General features: G+C 47.3%; 2 protein-coding genes and 1 pseudogene across 2 annotated transcripts; 2 read left to right on the top strand and 1 right to left on the bottom strand.

Annotated features, from left to right (window-relative positions):
• Positions 1-1,753: 1,753 nt before the first annotated feature.
• LOC111848043 (coactosin-like protein) lies at positions 1,754-5,322 on the top strand. Its single transcript, XM_023819744.2, has 4 exons — positions 1,754-2,044; positions 2,339-2,421; positions 4,355-4,512; positions 4,754-5,322. The coding sequence occupies exons 1-4, from the start codon at positions 1,968-1,970 to the stop codon at positions 4,862-4,864; spliced, it is 429 nt and encodes a 142-aa protein (XP_023675512.1). The 5' UTR covers positions 1,754-1,967; the 3' UTR covers positions 4,865-5,322.
• Positions 5,323-8,725: 3,403 nt separating this feature from the next.
• On the bottom strand, positions 8,726-22,033 carry LOC111848106 (C-Maf-inducing protein-like). Its single transcript, XM_072717828.1, has 21 exons — positions 21,383-22,033; positions 19,701-19,826; positions 19,550-19,600; positions 19,271-19,432; positions 19,134-19,175; positions 18,941-19,003; positions 18,754-18,834; positions 18,556-18,659; positions 18,366-18,470; positions 17,391-17,720; positions 17,022-17,087; positions 16,357-16,383; positions 16,202-16,250; positions 15,950-16,057; positions 15,694-15,810; positions 15,236-15,376; positions 15,073-15,120; positions 14,827-14,973; positions 14,631-14,736; positions 11,226-11,296; positions 8,726-10,956 (listed from the first exon to the last, which is right to left on the bottom strand). The coding sequence occupies exons 1-21, from the start codon at positions 21,695-21,697 to the stop codon at positions 10,903-10,905; spliced, it is 2,313 nt and encodes a 770-aa protein (XP_072573929.1). The 5' UTR covers positions 21,698-22,033; the 3' UTR covers positions 8,726-10,902.
• Positions 12,076-13,978, top strand: LOC140593478 (E3 SUMO-protein ligase ZBED1-like; annotated as a pseudogene).
• Positions 22,034-22,569: the final 536 nt, after the last annotated feature.

Genomic DNA, 22,569 nt, shown 5'->3' with positions numbered 1-22,569 from the left:
CTTTGTGGAGTCATTCAGATTGCCCTTTTAACTGCACAAATGGAGTGTTTCTAATGTGGATTAAAGCCATACATGACTGAATGAAATCGACTTCAAAACCATCCAACTTTAATAAGTAAAACAACGACAACCAAACAAGTACTCTGGGCTTTGATTCTAATAACATTACCAGTTTAGTGGGTAGGACCTAGCCTCCCCCATCTGATCAACCTGTGAAAATGGGACGGAAGATGACAAATGACATATAGCTTAATTAAATTTTGCTTAGGGCCCCGAAGAATGTTGGGATTGGCGTTGCCGACACCTCCGAGGCAGAAGGGTCTGATTTCTGGGTCAGTGGGTGTGGAATTTGTTCATGTGAGAACTTATTCTCTAGATACTCTGGTTTTCTCCCACCAAAACATACAGTGATTTGAACTGGTGTCTCTTAAATGCCCACATTGTGCGAATGTGCATGCCCAGGGTGTGTTCTGTCTCCAGCATAGGGTAAGTCATCATGAGTAGACGGATGAATACTTAATATTAGTGTAGTAATTCATTAAACTAATACTGTGCATTAAAGATCAGGGGTGCTGTAAAGGGGGGGGGGCATTAGTGATAGGTGACCAAAAAATTTGGAACATTCACGTGTATCAAAAAAAGTACCAATTTGTTCCTTTGAAGGTACAATTACTTGTTACTGGGGTTGTACCCTCAAGGGTCTGCCAGTTGTACCCTAGCTGTAGGTACATCTACCTTGTAGTGTAATTTAAGGTACAGGAATGGACCCTGAGGAACGTCCCCAAGGTACAAACATTCACTCATGTACTCCCAATGGTACAGAAATGTTCCTCAGAGTTCATTTCTGTATCTTAAAAGGTACAAGTACTTACAAATATAGGGTACAATTGGCATACCTTTGAGGGTACAGCCCCAGTGACAAACAAAGGTACAAATTGGTACTTTTTTCTGACAGTGTTCTTGCACCTATTTCAATATGATTGCATTGCTGTTCATGACCAGAACACCAAAGTAATCAAACCACAAAGAAAATTCTCTGACCAATGTGAAGTGAAACTTAAATCATGTAAAAGAAAGTAAATTCTGAAAAAGTGCCCTGGATGGCTCAGAAACTTTGAATTGAGTAAAATGTGGCCCTGAAGTACATTAATGTTGTTTGTACCTTACAGAACAAAACTGTACCAGGGCTGTACCCTTTTTTCTGACAGTGCAATGGATTGGTCTAGGTTGGGGGGTCCAGAATGATATGCTTCCCTGGATCCCAAAATCTCTAGCGAGTTTAACCACAATTTCGAAACGAACCGAAACAAATCAAATTGGTTATATCAAATTAAAGTAGGCTAAAACAAAGCACCGGAGATAGGGTTTGTCTGAATCAGCGGCACACCTATTCGCATTAAATAGTGCACAAATACTAGTGGAAATGTGGAGAAGGGTGGGGGGTGGCTCTCTTAAATAAATGCGTTCCTTTATCATTAAATATTCACTTTTAAAATATTTAAACCTGGATTGACGAGTCCTTTAACTGGGCTGTTGTTAAGGCTCCGAGTACATGGATGCCAACAGGATAAATTACACAGGAGGGAGATCATTAGCAGTGGCTGCGCCTGATATTTCGCACAACCCGCTATCAAAACACGAAGCCTGCATTTCAAACGTACGCCGAAAGATGGCAGACAAGTCCAGTAAAGCCTCAAACTATACAAGGAACGTCTTTAAAAGTTAGAGCTTTATCCCCTGGCTTGCCGTTAAGAGGCGCCCTGACTCAGGAAGACGTGCACCGCCCAGGAGTTGCCGGTGCGAGCGGCCACTTTTCTCAGAGAGAAGGCGGTAGTGTTGCACATTTTGCTCTGGGGGAGCACATAGTATCTACCTTCGCCCAGCTCGCTCTGATCCGTCCGGATCCAGGACTCTTCTTACACCCTGAACTTTTGCTGATTTCCACCTTTCCATCTCATTTAGAAAACATGGCAACACGAGTTGACAAAGAAGCCTGCAGGGAAGCTTACAATTTGGTCAGAGACGATAACAGTGGCATTTGCTGGTGAGTTTTTCTTTCACGGTCATTTACCGCACCTTGTCGTGGGTGTGAATTTGTAAGGCAAGCAACAATTTGCCTAGTTTCTTACAACTTTCATTCATAATTCAAAACCCGTCACTTGTATTTTTGCTGAAAACTTTGTCGCCCTCCTGTGAAAGCCTGTGGGTCTTTACCGCAGGCTGCTTCATCCTGGGGGGGGGGGTCATTTCGCCCCGCACCTTTAGTTTTCACTGCTTAATTGCTTGGTTATCATTTATTTCTGTGTATTTCATTATTCGATTTGTCATGTCATTTAAGGGCTTCCTTTAAGTACGACGGTTCCATGATCGTGCCTGGAGGTCACGGGTCCGATTACAGCGAGTTTAAGCAGCAGTGCACAGGTAAGTCCGCCGGTCCGCTGAAAAGATCTGCATCTTCAGCATGTCGGTTGCCCGCTGGAGCGAAACCTTCGCCCGTGGGTTTTGCGCTCTCTACAAATGGCTGCTGAGAGAGTTTGTTTTAGAACGGAGTTAAGTGTTAAGGTGATGATACGCAGGGCAGATTTTGAGCAGTGTTGCTGGACACCTGCTACCCAGGTGAAACAAAGGGCAGCTCATCTGCATCTAGATGATCGTGAAAAGTTGCCCGCTGCAAATCAGAGTTTTTCAGAGAAATGTATTGCCCAGTATCAATGGGAAAGTGTCCGAGCAACATTTCTCAGGATATTGATCTGTGTATTGTCACCCTTAGGCTCCGCCGTCGAAAGAGTTTCGATAAACCTTGCGAATCTCTTGGCAGTTTGACCCTGCAGTGTATAAGCCCACTGCGATGTGTGGTGCTCGGTGGTTGAAGCATGCATAACGCATCCGGGCTCCCCTAAACTCGGAAGTCTCTCTCAATTTAGTTCCTTGGTGTAATGTTTAGATTTAACTATGCCAACGTGTGCATGTGTGTGTGTCTGGATTTTTATATAATATAATGCATAAAAGAAATGTTATTTCCGAAGGATGCACATTGAATGAAAACAGTCATTTATACCCTGAGGCAGTAGCAAGGATTTGGATGTTTTTGAATACCTGCCAGGCTTTTCCAGAAGAGGGTGTAGCCTCACCCAACCAACAGCTCAAAACAGGCCTTTGTCTGAGCACTGAGAGACAAGTATCAGACATCAGCTGAATTCCCAGGAGGGTAGTGATGCAGTGGGGTATTTTGACAGGGTCTCCAGGGCATTGTGGTTGGTACTAAAGTCTCTGAGGTTGGCTTAAGCTCCGATATCATAGCTGTGTCTAATGGTACTTCATGTGTGCGACACACCATCAGAAAGTGCTTTGCAGATAACATTGTTGAAGTAGGAATCTCGCCCAAGAGGCCTCTGGCACCACGCTGTTTGTGCTGAACAGAAACGCTGCATTAGCACCCTATACCACAACTTCTGCTGTTTAACACGATCTGTTATTCCGGAAACATGTTGTTGTCTTAAGTCAGGAGTGGTTGTTCTGTTAACTGGTGAATGAGTTGGATTTCTGGTCTCTGCAGAGCCAAAAAGTGGCAGGAAGTGAGATCGGGAAGTGTTTTGCTGTGTCACCAGGGGAGCCTGGGTTTATTTCCTGGTTCAGTCAGGCGACATGGTGGTGCTCTAGAAAGTGCCGCTTTTTCTTTCCCTACAGTTCAAAGTTCTGCTTTATGGTTGGTTGAGCTGAACCAGCTCTTGGCTCGAAAGTCACGAGTGAGGGCCGACTGGGTTTATGGTTTAGTGAGCCGCCGAGGCCAGGTCAGTGTCTGAGGGTGGGGTCATGTAGAGAAACTCAATACGCTAACAGCCTTTGAAGCCTCATGGGTAGGGTAGTAGCTTGTGATTCAGTTTATACTGGTTAGTGCTCACTCTCAGGTGTGTGGGAGAAAATGCAAATCTGTATGCATTAATAATCTTTTTTTTTTGGCTGATATAACAGTAACTATGTGCTCAGCTCAACATCATCCTGAATATCCAGAGCCCATCTGGATGAACAGTGGTGAACATCAGCCAACAGCCCTCCAGTTGCTTACATGCGTGCTTCAGTGTAAATACACATTATAGGCTGGACCTAAACTGAACTGGCCATTCACATTGCAGGCCTAGACCTACAATGCTATTGGCTGTACACTCACCCCATTTTCCTGATTGGCTCTTCCAGTCAGGGCTTTGCATGTATCAGAAATCTCATGTTCATGTTTTGCCATAGCAGCTGGACGGCACACGTCTCATTTGCCGGCACTTTGACTCGCACATGCGCTCGTCCTGCTGCCCCTCCCCCTCCCGGCATGATTGACAGCTCTCTCGGGCCACCTCCTTAGATGATGTCCGCCTGTTTGGTTTCGTGCGGATCACGACGGGTGATGCCATGAGCAAGAGGGCGAAATTCACGCTGATCACCTGGATCGGGGAGAATGTGAGCGGCCTGCAGCGAGCCAAGATCAGCACCGACAAAACACTGGTCAAAGAGGTCATACAGGTATGTTCTCTTACACATGCATGCACACACAAACACACACCTAGCTTTGTTCCTGATCAATCTCTTATCTCTTCCCCCCTCCCCAGTACAGGACTCATACCTCCCAGTTACTGTAACCAATGATGATAATATCACCAAAAGTACAATCTGTGTGTCTTGTGGGGAAATTCCCAATGTGTTTGTCATTTATTTCTGCCCACACAAACACAAGTTTTCTTATTTCCTCTATGCTGTTCGTCAGAACTTCGCCAAAGAGTTTATGGTCAGCGATCCACGTGAACTGGAGGAGGACTACCTCCGAGAAGAGCTGAAGAAAGCTGGCGGAGCCAATTATGATGCCCAAACACAGTAGACTGGTGGGCGTGGCGATGCTGCCTGGGGGCGGAGTATCCAACCACAGCCAAGAAGGGGGTGGGGGCGACACGTGTTCAGCCAACACACACATCCGCAAAGATATCTTCTCTAACGTGGTCCTGGTTAACACCTGCTGTTAATCTCCTCACACTCACATACCAAGCGTACCATTCCACTCCTTATCAAGGTTCCTTCCCCTTCTGACAGGTGGGCCTTGAGCTGGTGCTGCACTGTGATTGGTCACCGTCCACACATGGGCAGCATTTGATCCTTGTTTGTACTTATGTAGGGCAAGACTGCAGAGCTCTCATGCAACCCCTTGGGAAGCCATGGCACAAATGCAGCATTTTAACTGGTACCAAAGGTTTATCTTCATGTTTTTAACTGGAAACCATTATAATGAAAGATGTCAGATCACAAGTCTAATTTCAAAATAAAGTTTTTTCCCCCCTGAAATCTTTGTTCTTGAGTGCATGGGGCAGGATTCGGGGGATGATTAAAGGTTTAAGAACAGAAGGAGACTGAATGCTCATCAATGGCACAGCACAGCCCCCAAAAGCCCATATGTCCTTTGTGGTGGGGGGGTGGCAGATTATCATGTGGTTTCAGGTCAGGGCAGTGAGGCAGAAAATAAATGAAAAAGTTGTGTGTTGGCAAAAGTAAAACGTGGAAATGAATGAAGGGCAAAAAAACACTACATACTGTTTCACACACGCCCACAGGACGTTGCTGAATCACGACATTGCTTGTTGTGGACTGTACCTCAGCGTGCGACTGTTTACCGGTGTGAGTGTTGGAGTAGACCGAGGACTGTGCATGTCCTGACCTGCCCTGCATTCCAGAAAACGCCACCCAGCCGTGATGCTGTGTGGAGGAAGGCAGGCCAGGCAAAATCCATGTGTGCACACACATTCAGTGAAATGACGGGTAAAATCTGGAGGCACTGCAGTTACAGTGCCGCGAGACTGCAGCCTTATACCATCTGGTTTTCTAACCTCGTCCCTCACCAGAAGGCACTTACAAAGCCGGACATGGTGGAAGCCCAACCCCTTCTTGTTCCACGCTCACTGCTAGTGATGCAACTGGCCCTGGAAGGAGGAAGCCCTCTCACACTGAGGAGTGCAGCACAGTCTGAGGATGTGGGTGTGGTAAAGGCAGCATCCACTGCAGCCTGCGAACGCCCCCCACCCCCATGGTGCCCGCCAGCCCTCCTGTCTGCCTTTAATGGAGTCTCTTCCAAAGCCCCCCCAATTCGCATCAGTGACCGTGACCCCATATCCTGGGCTATGGCCTCATAAGCAAAGTCAACTGAAAGGTTAGAAGCCAGCAGAACCCTGATAAATGTGACACTGTGTGACAGCACAGGCCAGATGTAATGTCACGCTAAAGGTTAAGTGGGATCATTCTAATATATTGTGTTTTCAACAGCGACGCCCTTACAAACTGCTCAGTTGGCGGTATACTTCCGTGAACCATTGACATTCCTGTAAATCAGCATTTTTAATGCTGGACATGGGGGCCTTAGCTGGGCCCACAAGATGAAGACCTGTAGAGTTCACAGGGCAAGGTAGGTCTCCAAGAGGGAGGTGACGTCTCCGAGGGACCGGGGTGAGGCAGCCCAATGTGCACAAACAGTCTTATTGCTACAGAGCCCTATACCATCAATGCTGGCTGCAAAGCCACAACGTAAACTTGCCTCATCTGTAACCAAGAATCAAGGCTACGAGAGCGTGGAAATGGTGCTTCCTGCTATGTCAGTCATCTGAGAGGTTTTTACCATAAAAGGCTGCGAGGGGATGGGAAGTCAGGGCAATGCAAGAGCAGAGAGAAAGATCAGCTCAAGCCTCAGCCTGCAGGGGAGTAGCTCAGACTCACCTTGACAAGAGCCACCACAGCTTTGCCTAAAACAAATACAATACTGCTATGGTTATGTAAAGCCATTACTTGTGACTGAAGGCTGGACATGCACAGAGCTCGGAGGGATCAGCCCAACGTGGACAGAGCCCAGATCCATGAACCAAAATCAGTCACAGGAGCAGTGATGATTTGCCCTGTAGTGCCACAGGACTTGTCATTCAGATAAAAAGCACAAGATCCAAAAACTGGCCCTTTAGATATCAACCAGGTTTATTACAAGAATACGTAGTAAAGTAATTATTTTTCTGATGCGAAAATATTTTTGTTTTCTTTTTGTCGATAAGAATTAGCAGCACAGAAGCTACAGAGAGAACGTATTTAACCCACGTAGTAGACGCTGTCAGACAGCGGAAGAACAGGGGCTGACTCACCCGGCTCCCTCACCAATCATGCCCTTAAAAGGCGCTTTTCAGCGCTTCGTCTTTTGCGGGAAAGCCGGAAAGCTCCTTTTCCGCACACATCGCTGTCATCGCGCCCCCTCTTCTGGCAAACAAAAGAATTACAGCAGCAGAAGCAGGTCCAAAGACGGTAGTCGGTTTGGCACCGTGATCTACGAAAGATTTCCTCTCAGTAGAGCCGATACTAGCGGAAAATGAATGGGGGGCAAATGAAATGCAGAATTAACCCCAAAAAAAAATTACAGATGCGCACAGCGTTACGATTGTTGAACAAGTGCATCATTACACCACACATACACAGATCAACAAACTCCAGCAAACACATACCATGCCATGATAGCGATTCTCTGAGTCTTATTTCAATAGAGGCAACAATGGTTACGGACATAAAGCAAGTGAGCATTTTGCCAGTTTGGAATCCACCACACAGTGCAGCCCATCAAGCTTACGTTACGTTAGCTTGGCTCACACAGACAACAAATCCAGTGGATTTGAAAATGTAGGGAAAATTTAAAAGAAAAAATAGGCACTGGGCCTGACTCTCACAAGTTCCATTCTGATCATAATCTGTCATAGGGCATGTGTGGTGCAAAAAATCATGGCAATCTTTTATAAATGGTTTATAAAACTACAGTTAATCTGGTTCTCCATGTGAGCACATTAGGCTCCATCCATCCATCCATCCATCCATCTTCCGTAACTGCTTGTCCTTTTCAGGGTTGCAGGGGGTCCGGAGCCTATGGGCACAAGGGAGGGAACAACCCAGGATGGGGTGCAAACCCATCACAGAGCACACTCACACACACAGCTACAGGCTTTTTGGTAACTCCAATTAACCTAAGCATGTTTTTGAACTGTGGGGGGAAACCGCAGTTGCTGGACTTCACACACATGGAACCCTGGCGGAAGACCTGAACCCAGGTCACAGAGGTGTGAGGCAACAGTACTAACCACTACACCTCCACACTGCCCCCACATTAGGCATTATTTATAAAATCTGTTGAACTAAGGCACAACTTAGATGAACACTAACATTAAACATTTTTAACAGCTACTGGCTCACTTCATATTTAAGAAAGCTCATAAATTACAGATAGTTAAGGACAGCCAATCTAGAGTGACAGGAGGCGACAAACAAATCCAAGCATTGTGGGCCACCGTTGAAGACGAACACCGCGCCTCTCTGGCCATTTCTCACCCCTCCCTAAAGACAGATCGGCTGTACAGGTTCCTGGCTGAAAGCATGAATGACAGTGACCCCCAATCCCACCATCACAAAGACCCACTGACACCCGTCGCAAGGGGAACATACGGTCAAAACATAAAGAGGGAGAGATGGGGAGGAGCAGGGGAGATGCACTCGGCTGACAAGTTCTGTAAAGAAAATGGTATTTTACTGTTTAACAAGATTCGGCAGGTCCCACATGTCCTAACCCTAATGCAAACATAAATTACTGCCATGTGAAAAAAGGCATTAGAATGCACTACCGCAGAACCTGACTTATAAAATTATAAAATGCATACAAAATGACAAATATATAAGACAGAGGCAATAATGCATGTTTTTATGCATTTTGAAGACAGATACACTATATGGCCAAAAGTAGGTGGACAACTCCTGTTAATTAGAGGAATTGCCAAATTAACCCATATCCATTGCTGACACAAATGTATAACATTAGCAGCAGAAGGGGTGGTCACACAGAAGAGGATAGTGACCTCCACTTTCCATAAGATGCCATTTAATTCCAATAAGTTATTTCACCACATTTCTGCCCTGCTAGAGCTGTCCCGGTCAAACACAAGTGAAGTAACTGTGAAGTATCTGGGACCAGGTTCAGTGGTACCACACAAGCTCAAAGAAAGGGACCTGAACACCCAACATCAAAACCCGAATACCAGCAAATCCCAGCAGAGGGAAAGCTTTCTCAGAAAAACAAAGGCTATTATAGCAACAATAGGCTGACCAATTTCGATACCCATGGTTTCAGAATGAGATGTTGAACAGGCCGGTTTCCTCATATTTTTGACCATATAGTGTAATTAACACACACACACACACACACACACACACACACACACACACACACACACACACACACACACACACACACACACACACACACACACACACACACACACACACACACACACACACACAGAATAGGCATCCAAATATGGGTTTCACATCCAGTTCACTAGCCAAGTCACCACAAGATTCTTTCCCAGAAATATGTCTGCAAAAGTTCTCATCAGTCAAATGGACATGAAAAAACGGACAGAAAACATCAACCAGTGAAATTTAAACTGACACTGACTCCCAAGAGTTAGAATACAGTAACTTCCAAGACGATTCACTAACACAAACCCTGAAAATTAATATTATAAATGTCTTCAAATCTGCAGTTTATGGAGCAGAAAATTGAATATAAATATAGCACTGTGCAAAAGTTTAAGGCAATCAAAGCAAATGTTTAAAGATATTTATCTGGGTAGTAAGCATATATTTGCGCAGAAAAAAAACACAGTTTAATGTTAGAACACATACAAATGAACAGAAATACAATAAAAATTAACAAAGAGGTTCTTCGGTTCTCCAAAAAGGTACTGATATCTTGATGGATGGATCCATCGCTTCAGCTCCCAAACCTCTCGCTAGGGGCAACTCAGCCATAACACGTATTTGTTGAATTTCACCACCAGCTCCATTAATTTAATTTAATTAGTGAATGATATATTGATTAAGCACACAAGGTGTGCTACTGGTCGAATCAAAAAATACATCCAAGTATTGGGTGATTATTGCACATTCTTGGGTGGCTTTTGGGGAGGTTTTGAAATGGTTAAGCTAACACATTTTGACATATAAAATCAGTTTCACACAAAGCTGATTTAAACATCAGTTTCTTTGACTGCCTAAGACTTTTTCACAGTACTGTAAATGTATACAATAAAAATTTAGAAATGTGAATAAAAATTCTGAGAAAAAATTCTTGCTTATTCATCCATGACAGGGATGGACAGTGAGGAAAGGAACCACCGGGGCAGCCAATAAGAAAGCACATGGGGTGGGTGTGTCCAAAAAAATGAGGAGGAGGAGTCAGACACAGAATGCCAGTAACACACATTGTCCATAAATTCAAGGTGGTCCCAGACCATGTTTTACAAATATGGGAGTTAATGTATAACGATTAACAAATATAAGTAGATTCTGAAGATATGGGAAATGATCATTCAAGTTATTAAAAACCAGAGGTGGAAAGTTCAGGTCCAGAAAGTACAAAACCGGACCAGGATTTTGTTTCAACCAGCCAGTTGAGCATAAAGAGTCAGTGTCAGAGTATTCAACTGCTTGGTTGAAACAAAATTTCGGTCCGGATTTGTACTTTCTGGACCTGAACTTTCCACCTCTGTTAAAAACTGCCTGAGAGGCCTGAGAGTGAGACAAGTAGGCGATAATACCACACGACTACTGAATTTTGTGATGACATGAGATACAGCTTAAGCACGAAAAGACTGAAGTCAGAATAAAGCTCTTATCAGATAGCACTGGCATCCTGATGAGTCTAATTCCAAGAGCTCAGCATTGATTGGCTGACACAAGAAGAATGTCCTTTTGATTGGATGTCATGGGAGTAAGGCTCCTTCTGGTTGAAAATGCCAGGTTTCCTTCATTGAGGATGTCACAGGAAGGAAGTATTTTGGAAAGTGCAGAGTTTGATCACCAGGCTTCTGTGTAGCGAACATCGACCTCTTTCAGGTTGGGAAGTTTGGCCTGCATGGATAGAGAGAGAAAAATGAGATTTGAACTGAACTCTAGTGAACTAATGACTGCAGGACAGCACAGGTTGGGCTGGGAAAGGGAAACCAGAGCTTGATTGGCCAAAAAGGTGGGAGAGAAATCAGCAAGCAGGGAAGAGTTGGGGGACGTATGAGGAGGGAGGAGTGTGGAGGGTCTAAGGGGTAATTCTGGGAAGTCAGCAGTCAATGTAGAAGAGGTAGGTGGTACTCAGGAGGCATCATATGAGAAACATCCAGGCCAACCTTGAGATCCTCGTAAGTATCTGCAGAAAGTTTGGTGCTGTTCATGTTCAGACTGCAAAGACTCTTCATGGCTGCAAGACAAAGACAGTTATCATTATAGACAGACTGAGTCACAGTCATCACCACAAATCAAGCCACAGTCATCACTACAAACACACTAAGCCAGTCATTACTACAGACAGACAGGGGCGTTGCTAGAGATTTTGGGCCCCATGAAAGCATATCATATTAGGCCCCCCAGTCCAAACCAATCCAGTTATTTTCCTAATTTTTTAGGGCCCCTGTCACTCAGGGGCCCTTGGAATCGTCCTAGCTTTCCTCCCCCTTACGGCGCCCCTGCAGACAGAGACACAGTAATTACCATAGACAGACACATTGAGCTACAGACATCACTACAGAGAGACAGAGACACAAACATCACTACAGACATACTGACAGATAGAGCCACAGTTATCATTACAGAAAGACCAACCAAATAACAGTTGTCACTAAAGACTAGGGATGCTCATATTGACCGTTTAACCGTTAACCGAAAGAATGAATTATGACTGATTATTACTATCAGTTAAACGGTTTAAAATGCTTTTATATATTTTTTTAATTATTATTATTATTAGTAGTAGTAGTAGTATAAAGTTTTGCGGCATAAATATGCTACACATACGCTATTTGTTAACTCATATGGCGTTATCACGTGCAACCACACGTGCCTTCGGACGTATTTTGCCGGGCAAGCAAAATGAAGCGAGCGAAAAGAAGTACTGTGTGCGACCATTTCGACAGAAAGGCCAACGAAGTGACTTGCAAAATATGGTACGCGGTATTAAAATACACCAATAGTACAAGTACGATGCAATATCACTTGCGAAGCAAACATCCACAAGCATTGTGCAATGAAGGACAACAAACATTGCCCTCAGTGTTATCAGGGAGAAGATGTGATGCATGGCGATCTGAAGAGATAACTCAGAGAATCTGCTCAATGATAGTTAAGGACATTATGCCCATCAGTGTCGTCTGTGGTGAAGGTTTTCGAGAGCTGCTGAGCTATATTGAGTCTAATTACGATATCCCATCAAGACCTATTATTACCCGTAGAATTGAAGCCTGTTTTGAGGAAAGGAAAAAATTGCTTGTGGCCTTTACAACGGAAAGCTATATAACAATAACTTGCCACTACATAGATGAGAACTGGCAAGTTAATTCAGCTGTCCTACTAACACAGAGTATGACAAGCAGACACACAGCTGAGAACCTTGCAGCTAAACTAGTTGATGCGATGGAAACCTTGAGTCTAAATGGGAAAGTGTCTGCATGTGTTCATGACGATGCACGCAACATCGTGGCTGCAAACTCTCCAGGACGGGTGAACTGGGACTCGGTTCCCTGTTTTGCTCATACGCTGCAGTTCGCTGTAAATGATGGATTTAATGTGTTTGTGCATCGTGTTATTATTGCAGCTGGGCAGCTTGTCAGCCACTTCAACCACAGCACACCTGCGTGCAAGGCACTGGAAGCCAAACAAGAACAAATTAAGCTTCCGAAACACCAGCTCGTTCAATCGTGTAAAACATGTGTGACATGTTCGGGAGACTTCTTGAACAAAGATGGGCCGTTACAGCTGTTCTGTCTGACAGAACGGTAGCAAAGCTGCAAGATGCCAGAACCCTTGAGATGCGAGACGAATACTGGCAGATAATAGCTGAGATTGTGCCAGTGCTGGAAACTTTAAAATGTGCAACCACCGTAATGTGGACAGAAAAGAACGTGTCAATTTCCAACATTTACCTCACAACATCACATTCAGCCTCCTGAACACACACCTGATGACAGCCGAGGAGGACAGCCACAGAGTAACAGAGTTCAAGGCGAAGGTTCGGCAGTCCTTAAGTGACCGCATGGAGGTAGATGATAATTTTTTATAATAATTATTATTATTTATTAATTAACTAATTATGGGGATATTGCTTGCCATAGGTTGACTCAGATGAGTTGATGGCCAAACCAGCGCTGATTGCCTCTGTCCTGGACCCTCGCCATAAACATCTCCGATTTTTGGCACAAGCGGAGAAAGAAGCCGCAAAAGAGAAACTTACTGAAATGTGCTCTGCTTTGGAAATGGCCACTACGGAAGGTGATGAGAAAGCGGTGTCTGCTGCCCAAGCTGAAGATACAAAACCCAGCCAGAGCAATGCCATGATGTTGCTCCTGGGAGAGGACTACACCACTCCTCAACAAGCCACTGATTATGGAGCAGAGGTGGACATTTATATGAGAGACAATCCGCCCTCTTTGGATATTAATCCTCTTGATTGTTGGATAGCAAATGAACGGCGCTTCCCGAGACTGACCATGCTAGCGCGGCGTTATCTCTGCATTCCTGGGACATCTGTGCCATCTGAAAGGGTGTTTTCTGCTGCGGGATTAACTGTCAATAGGTTGCGCTTCAGACTATCCCCACAGCACGTCGACATGTTACTTTTTTTAAATAAAAACTAGACAATTTGTGGTTTGAGGCAGGCCTGCTATATTTTATTTTTTTTTTTTTAACCGAAAAAACTTAGTAGCCCATGTCTGAAAAAATTTGCCTATACCTGATCTTCAAAGCTTCAAAGGGATTTCAGCGTGTTTTCGTTTTGTAATCTTAATTTGTTATTTAAGTAAAAAATATTTAGTGCAGGCCTATTTATTTTATTCTTTTTATTTATATTAATTTGTTTTTCTCTGTTGTCGGAAACGCTGCAGGTGCGTGAAAATTTGACGATGTGTGAATCCAGATTCTGTTCTTGATATGTTCTGTGTGCTGTTGTTCGCACATGTTAAAATAAAACCGAAAAAAAATGTTCGCATATTTAATCAGACACTCCTCAGTTCTATTTTCATTCAATTCTAATTTAATATTCTAATCTGATCAGTTAACGATTAATGTTCGGATAACGAACGGCGGTTGTCGGTTCGGAAAATTAATCGAAATGAGCATCCCTACTACAGACAGACAGAGACCAAGACATAAACATCACTACAGAGAGAGACCAAGACATAAATATCACTACAGAGAGAGACCGATCTATAGACATCACTACAGAGAGACACTGAGCTATAGTCATCACTACAGACAGAGACCGAGCCATAGTCAACAATACAGTCAGACCCACTGAGCCACAGTCATCACTACCGACAGACACACTAAGCCAAAGTCATCATTACAGACAGAAACCAAGCCATAAATATCACTACAGACAGTGACCAAGCCATAGTCATCACTACAGTCAGACCCACTGAGTCACAGTCATCAATACAGACAGACCCACAGTCATCACTAGACTATCAGTGTGAGAGTGCAGTTACTGTCTGCTGGTTGAGTACTGTGTGTGAGTCAGTGCCGAGTCAGTGCTGTACACTTACAGCCGAGGGCCAGCAGGCCGGCATCAGTGACAGGAGTCTCACACAGGTTCAGCACCTGCAGGGAGCCCAGGTGCTCAGAGAGGAGGCGCAGCCCAGCATCACCAAACTGCGGGGAGACGGCAGTGCGGGGGCATCAGTGTCAGTGGCGGGGTGAGGAGGAGCGGTGTGGCGGCTACTGGGGGGGGGGGGGGCTCACCTGTGTGGACCAGAGGTTCAGCTGCTTGAGGGAGGGCAGTTTGATGAGCTGCTCGGCGCAGGCACTGGTGACGTTGGTGAAGGCGAGACTCAGGCTCTCCAAGTTCCCAAAGGAGCCTGAGCTGAGCAGCCGAGCAAGATCAGCATCCTGGGGTGGGGGGGGGGGGGGGAGGGAAGGGTTGGGATGCGCTCAATACGGCTCCAGCTGGGCTGTCCCACCCGCCTAAGTGCTCCGCACCGTACTCACCGTGGTCTTTGAGGGCAGCGTGAGGCGGACCGGTCCTCCTTTTCTTTGCTGAAAGCGGAAAGGAACACAGAGAATATGCCTGAGCAGTGCAAAGCGGAGGCCACGCCTCCCTGCCACATTCACGAGTCAGCGCGGGGCTCGTCTCCATGGGAACGCCTCTCACCAGCTCCCGGAGCTCCCTCTGCCGCTCGCACAGCTTGCTGTAGGTGTGCAGGCCTGGCTGCGTGCTCTGCACCGTGGACACCACCTGCCGCCGGGTGTCCCCATTCTCGATGATGTCATACTCCAACATGAGGCAGAGGATCTGCAGCATGACAGGCATCAGGGTGTGGTGAGGGTTGGGATTTGTGTGTGGATTCCCAGCAGCAACACAGTCTATGTATTATAGCTTTATAATGATTCATTTGTATGGGCATAATTCTAACTATGACAACTACCCAACTACCCCTACCCAGCCCTAACCTTAACCATAAGTAACCAAACAAAATACAAAACTTTTGGCTATTTTAGTTTTTTGACGGCATTCACAGATTTTTATAAAGTTGATGTTATCCCTGTGGGTACTGAAAAAATGTCCCCACAAGGTAATGATTACAAAAACACATGCATGCAGGCACACACCTCCACCATGGTCTTGTTCCCTCTCAGTGCCAGCAGGACACAGGACTCCAGTTTACTGTCCGCCAGAGACAGCAGGAATTTCTTGGTCTTGTAACATGAGCCCATAAGGATGTGCACCTGGGTGGAGGCCAGGGTCAGGGGTCAGTCACGGTCAGGGGTCAGTCACGGTCAAGGGTCAGTCATGGTCAGGGGTCAATCACGGTCAGGGGAAGAACTGCAGACAGGCTAGGATGCGAGCCCACGCACAAACACGCACCATGCTGGCAAAGAGGTCTCCGTCATCATCGCAGGCCACGCCACCAGGGCTGTATAGCTGGAACCAGCCGTCTTTCCCGGAACGCACCCCGAGCAGACAGGAGTGAACCTGCACCAGGACAGCGACACGTTCAGCGAAAGCAACACACTTTCAGATATACAAAGTGACAAATTTAGATACAAACAGCTACACACTTCTACAGACACACCAAGTGACACACTTTTATAGATTCATATAGATACATGCGGTCACCTCCTGTCTCGGGTCCTGAGCAAATCTCTGAATGACACACTTGAGCTCCCTACAAGAATCAGGAGAGAGGGATCAGGCCTTTGACTGCTGTGTGGTGTGAGGATAATACCCAATCAAAGAAAATAAACCTATCAGGCAGAAGAAGGAACACTTACTTTGTGAATTTGGGGTGTGCGAGTGCCCTGAATGGGAAAAGAGGACAGCCAGGGTTAAAGACACACATGCAGAACCGCTCAGACCAAAGAGCTTAACACAGAAACAGACATGCACAGACATGTTTCCTCAGGGTATTTCACATGTAGTCCCCCAAGACCTAAGCAGCATGTTGTTACTTTTGTTAAAGCCACCTGGGGGCTGGCATGACCCTGCCCACACAGGTGAGCCTTCACCCCCGACGTGGCAATACTCAGTCAGCGAAAGCTTGCTGGAGACAGAGCAGCCTGGTTTAACCTCGGGAGGGCGCTCCAGGGACACACGTGTACTCCCAGGGTAACCCCCTCCACCCACAGGTATCAGATACATGTTACATTTCCCACAATCTTCCAGGTACGGTGAGCTAGACTTCACCCCTGCCATATACACACACACACACACACAGACCCCACCCCTCCATAAGCACACACAGGGACAGACCCCACCCCTTCCACATACAATAAAAGAAGGACCTTACCCTCTACATACAGACTATTCCTCCTATACAAAGACTCCACCCCTCCCACACACACTCATAAGCAGACTCCCTACTTCACACACACACACACACACACACGCACATGCATATATATTCAGGCAGACTTCCATAGGGCATAGGGATACTTACTCCTTGGGAAAAGGAATTGGCTGCAGCAGACTGGCCAGAGCTGGTCTCCAGTCATCATAATCTGACCTGCAAAGATAGGGAGCAGCTGATCAAGCTCACAGGCTGTTTAAGACATGCATACAGGCAGACACAGAGACACACACAGAGACACACACAGAGACACACACACACACAGAGACACACACAGAGACACACACAGAGACACACACAGAGACACACACACAGACACACACACAGACACACAGACACAGAGACACACACAGACACACACACACAGACACACACACACAGACACACACACACAGACACACACACACACAGACACACACACACACAGACACACACACAGGCAGAAGGAGGCCTGCTCACAGAATCTTCAGGATGAGCACAAAACAGCCCAAGACTCGGTCAGCCAGGGGGGGCAGCTGGACGGTCGGGGCACCGAAGGCAGGGCCACCATGTAGGCAGTCGATCAGGTCGGGCTCACTGCTGAGCCCTGGAAGTCCGGTCAGTGCAGCGCCGCCTGAAGCCCTCTGGTTCTGCTCCAGATCCACCAGGATGTCGCTAGAGTGGAGCGCAATGGAGGGAGTGGGTGGCCCAGCTTCCAAGGGGCAGGACCTCAGAATGAGGGGAGGCTTCCTGTCACCGTGCTGCTGCCAGCCGTTCCTGATCTCCTTCAGACTGGGGGAGTTGTCCCGGCTGTTGGAGGGGGGACAGAATGGATAGATGCCCTGCTAAAGATGCAGGCTGTGTACAAACACCGGGGGTGTGACACGCAGATACTCAGGCAAGAAGCCGTCCTCTGCTCTGGCTGCCATTTTCCAACATTTGAACAAATGGGGAAGGGGGGGGGGGGGCAGATCTGTGCTCAGATGGCTGTGAGGAAGGGCCGCCAAACTTGGAAAACAGGGTTTTCCCAGAGTGCTGTGTCCCTTGACGTAGGCGAATGACACAACAGTTCCAGCAGAAGAAAAACAGAGCTCAGGTGTTAGAGTTCCAGAGAGGAAAAAAGGAGGACCAGGGACCACTGTAAACGCTGCAAGCGCCCAGGGAGCGAGGAGGACCAGGGACCACTGTAAACGCTGCAAGCGCCCAGGGAGCGAGGAGGACCAGGGACCACTGTAAACGCTGCAAGCGCCCAGGGAGCGAGGAGGACCAGGGACCACTGTAAACGCTGCAAGCGCCCAGGGAGCGAGGAGGACCAGGGACCACTGTAAACGCTGCAAGCGCCCAGGGAGCGAGGAGGACCAGGGACCACTGTAAACGCTGCAAGCGCCCAGGGAGGGAGGAGGACCAGGGACCACTGTAAACGCTGCAAGCGCCCAGGGAGTGAGGCTGACTCACCTGTTTATGAAGTCCTCATAGCAGGAGTAAACGGCAGCCAGGCAGATGGCCACCAGGTTGGGCAGGACGCGGGGGTGGGGGCAGAGCCCGGTGGGACCATGCAGGCTGGAACACAGAGCCAACGTTCAGCTGACAGAGGCACGTTTGCAGGTACCTCATAGCTGATGAGCACGCTCAGAAGACGGCCCACCTCTGGATGAACTTCCTGACCACATCCGCCCCGGCATTGAGCTCACTGATGGCCAGGATGTATTCCTGAGTGAAGAGGCGAAGGCGGGGAAACTTCCCAAAGTCCTGCCAAGACAGGAGTGAGAGATCACTCTAGCTAGCTGTCACTCGCGGGACACAGCTGTTCCCAAGGACCGCACAGCCCTAGATGAACACTCACCATATTGTGTTTCAGAATTCTCTGCACCATAGGTGTGAAAACCTCAGTAACCACCGTTGACCGCGGACACTCTTGAAAGTGCTGGAGACCAACACACAATCAGACAAAATCCTGACACTTTGGCACCAAAAAGGGTCAAACATCAGGTGGAACTCCCCCTGCCCCCCACCGAGGAAGAGATGTTTACCTTTAGGAAGAGGTCACACAGCTCTGGGGGGGGGGTGTTGTTTTCCAGCAGAGGGGCAATGGCCTGAAGGATTGACGAAAGAGCAGGTAAGGTTAATTCATCACTCTGTATAGTAGTTCCACAACATCAGTGCAGACTCATTGGTGTATAAAATTGCACTGAGCTACAGCCGGGAACATGCATTCACACTCACCATGATAATGTTCTCGTGGTCCTGGATGCTCAGGCTGGGGTTCTGTATTGGAAAACCTGACCATTAGAGATACTGATGCAAACACATACACTTACAGATAACCTGGACAGGACGAGGACCAGGCCGCAGGGACACACCTCAGCCAGCAGGGCGGAGACAATGTGCAGCGGCGTTTGGTGGACCGCGTCATCCTGCAGGGGTGACGTCAACGCCGTGTCCACCAGGGCTCGGATCTCCTTCAGGACCACCTCCCAGCGGCTTGGGTTGCTCAGAACCTTGCTGTACTTGTGCATCTTTTTCTGGAGTCAGAAAGATTCTCTCACTAAAGCGGAGACATGCCATACTCCAGACCGGGTCAGTGACATCACAGGCTGTGGGTGGAGCCCCAGCCTGAAGCAGAAGCAGTCTAACCCTACCTTCCACTGCATTGAGTAGAACCACTGCTCCCTTAAATAGCTGTTGGCTGCCTACACCAAGACACAGAGACAGGTCATCAGAACCAGGCCAGCCTAAACCCCCATGGACCAAAAATGCACCACAAGCCAGCTGACAGGACGAGGCTCTGACCTGCAATAGCATGGTACCCCCAGGAATGCTGAGCTGCAGGCAGTATTTGGGGGCGCCATCCCAGCACAGGGGTTGGAGATCCTCCATAGCACCATAAGCTACGGCAGTCTCCATGTAGCCTGTGGGCTGGAGGAAGACAGAGAACGTGCAGGGATGGGGGTCTATAAACACACACTCAAAGTGTGAGAGACACTGCAAGCAGACACACAGAATAACACCTCAACTGTGCATGAGGGGAAGGAAGGTTATTTGAATAGTGGAACGCCCGGAGAAAGTCACATTTCCAACCAGGAAGAGCCAAGCTCATCAAAGCAGATATTTACGTTGTTTTCAGATCGCCGCACTGACCCAAAAAAAAAACAAAAAAAAAAAAAACGAAACTTAGAACGAAGAACAAAGAAGAACCATGCCAGGCTCTGCTGCCGTAGACGCAGACAGCATCTTCAAGGGCTAGCGGATTCCCTCCTGCATGTAGCCAAGAATTCATATCTCCAAACAAAGGTGGACAGCCGTTTCATCAACCTGATACAGCACTCAGTGCTGGAGGAAAACACACAGCACTGGGCACATCCACACTGAAGAGCAGGATAAAAGAGGAGAACTTCCTCTCATGCTCACCTTCATACAGAAAGATGGCCTCCTCTCTCCATATCAACTTACAGTTTTCTTGATAAAATAAAGGGATCTAAAACCAATATACTGGGATTGGCTGTTCAATACAGGTCACAACTAACAGACCAGAGTCATATTAAAACACTTCTATTTCATGAGAAAATCAGCTACTAACTACCAACCACATCAACTCAAAACAAGCTTCCTTGAAGACCTTATGTCACTATTAACCACAGAATTACAAGACACATCAACTATACACTGTAGGTTAGTAACCACAACCACCACACTGCCATAGAAACAACACGGTTTCCACAGCAACCCTGGTTAATGTGACTTGCGATCATCGTTGGTGTCTTCCTCTCTCCTGATGTCCAGCTGTAATTCTCCATCTCCTGTTCTATCCACACTGCCAGATTGTGAAATTAGTCTGAGGAAGGCAGCAGGGAAGAACGACACAGCACTCGGCATGAAGTATACAAGCGCACTGGGCTTAAATCCACCTACCACATAATGGAAGACCAGAGGAGAGAGAGGTAGACAGTGAAAACCGACCCATGTCAAACGCCATCACAGCTGCAGTCAGGGGTCTCACAGGACTTCATGCCCTCCAGTGACCACAATGAGACACAGACAAACACCTGGTGCTGCCCCCACCCCACAGGGCATCTCCTATAGTTCAGAGTCACTGCACTCACTGCGGTGGCAGTTCTGAGGGTCTGACGATTTACTTCCAACATTCAGCCTTTTGTGAGTATGACGATGCGATTGCCGAATCATGAAGGAGACGACTTTCCCCGTTCAATACCACCACTACGGGTGATGCCTTCTGCCACACTCCGTGATCTCTTAAAACGTGAAAAACTGTACAAATACATCTTACTCCTGCCACCACACTGGTGTATCTGACAGATTTTTACAGTAATTATGTCGTAACTCTCAGATATTGCCCCACACTCTCTCTGTCTCACACACACACGCACGTAAAGTCCATCAAAGACCACACAGAAAGGAAACAATACTGTCAGAAAATGCAGTGGGCTTCATCTGTGCTGATCGGGGAGACTCACCGTGGCCGACAGCAGGCAGCTTTCCGTAAGCGTCAGGTGGTGCGCCTCCCATCTCCGCAGGAACTTGCTGGCAAGGATCTTGCTGAGGAAGGTGCGGTGGCGCCTGATCACGCAAACCTGGATGTCTCCTTCCTGAAGGAGCTTGTAGCGCATCCCGCTGCTGCAATGCTGCGGGGCTCTCCGACACGGCCCTGAGCCCGTTCTGCTCCGGCGATTCCCCACCGGCGGCGTGGACATCTCCTCCAATAAAGGCTTGCTGTCCTCCGACTGGGAGTACTGTTTACTGTGGAGCCCACCGCCACCGCCGAAGTCCATATTCAGCAGGGGCCGCTTCGCTTCTGGGCTAAAAACTGTTACCTGTGCGCCGGTCAGGCACCCAGAAGCGAAAGGAAGTCCGAGGCGTCCCGTTATTTAAAAAGAAGCGACAGCGATCGGCGGGGTCGGACGGGTTCCTATCCTATCAAAAAAAGGCTCCGGCTCCAGTCCTACGGCCACCGGCTCTATTACGATCCCCGGAGGTAAACGTGCAGTAGCACAGCACAGGAACGCGCCGCACTGATCGGCAGCATTAACGCGAAACGCTTGCAACCTCTGCTCCCCTACTCCACCTCGGCAGGGAAGCCCGGACGCCCCGCTGCTCGCCTGCCATTGGCCCAAATCGGTCATGTGACGCATCCGTGACGTCAGACACGCTGAGCACTGTTGGTTTGCTTGGAGCGCTCGGCTCCGCTTAGACTGGTTACGGTAGTCACGGTTAGCATCCCATGGGGCACTTTACGGTGAGACGCCAACAGGGAATTCTGCTGCCAGAATTTTGACCCTATGGGACAGGGTCGGCGTCATGAGGCGGGAGGGGGAGCTGTTGTGCCTGCTTCTACAGGATGACTCAACCGTGGATGTGAGTCGCGCATGCGCCAGCGTTGAAAGCCAAAAACAAACGCAACTAGAAATTAGCTAAAACTGAAAAATAACAAAAACTAAAAGCAAGCTAAATACAAAAAATATATGCGTCAGTGGTTATGGTTTTAGAGCCGTTGCCAAATAGGTTGTGGATTTAAATTTTAGATATTTTGTCCATAAACATTTACCTTCTGTTTTAAGAGCAATGACATAAACGGATAAAATTTGTATCTTTATTTTGAGTCTGCTACTTGCAATAATGTTAAATGTCTATAACTTAAGTTATA

This window comes from Paramormyrops kingsleyae, chromosome 11, assembly GCF_048594095.1.
Source record: "Paramormyrops kingsleyae isolate MSU_618 chromosome 11, PKINGS_0.4, whole genome shotgun sequence".
NCBI classification, from domain to species: Eukaryota; Metazoa; Chordata; class Actinopteri; order Osteoglossiformes; family Mormyridae; genus Paramormyrops; species Paramormyrops kingsleyae.
This window is presented reverse-complemented; position numbering and strand designations above follow the sequence as displayed.

Excerpts from the sequence above, each read along its gene's own strand:
- LOC111848043 (XM_023819744.2), top strand. The coding sequence starts at position 1,968 with ATGGCAACACGAGTTGACAAAGAAGCCTGCAGGGAAGCTTACAATTTG. Across the intron at positions 2,422-4,354 it reads GTTTAAGCAGCAGTGCACAG|ATGATGTCCGCCTGTTTGGT; the intron begins GTAAGTCCGCCG and ends CCACCTCCTTAG. Across the intron at positions 4,513-4,753 it reads TGGTCAAAGAGGTCATACAG|AACTTCGCCAAAGAGTTTAT; the intron begins GTATGTTCTCTT and ends GCTGTTCGTCAG.
- LOC111848106 (XM_072717828.1), bottom strand. The coding sequence starts at position 21,697 with ATGGACTTCGGCGGTGGCGGTGGGCTCCACAGTAAACAGTACTCCCAG. Across the intron at positions 15,377-15,693 it reads GGAACAAGACCATGGTGGAG|ATCCTCTGCCTCATGTTGGA; the intron begins GTGTGTGCCTGC and ends GTCATGCTGCAG. Across the intron at positions 14,974-15,072 it reads CGCTGCCCTCAAAGACCACG|GATGCTGATCTTGCTCGGCT; the intron begins GTGAGTACGGTG and ends CCCCCACCCCAG.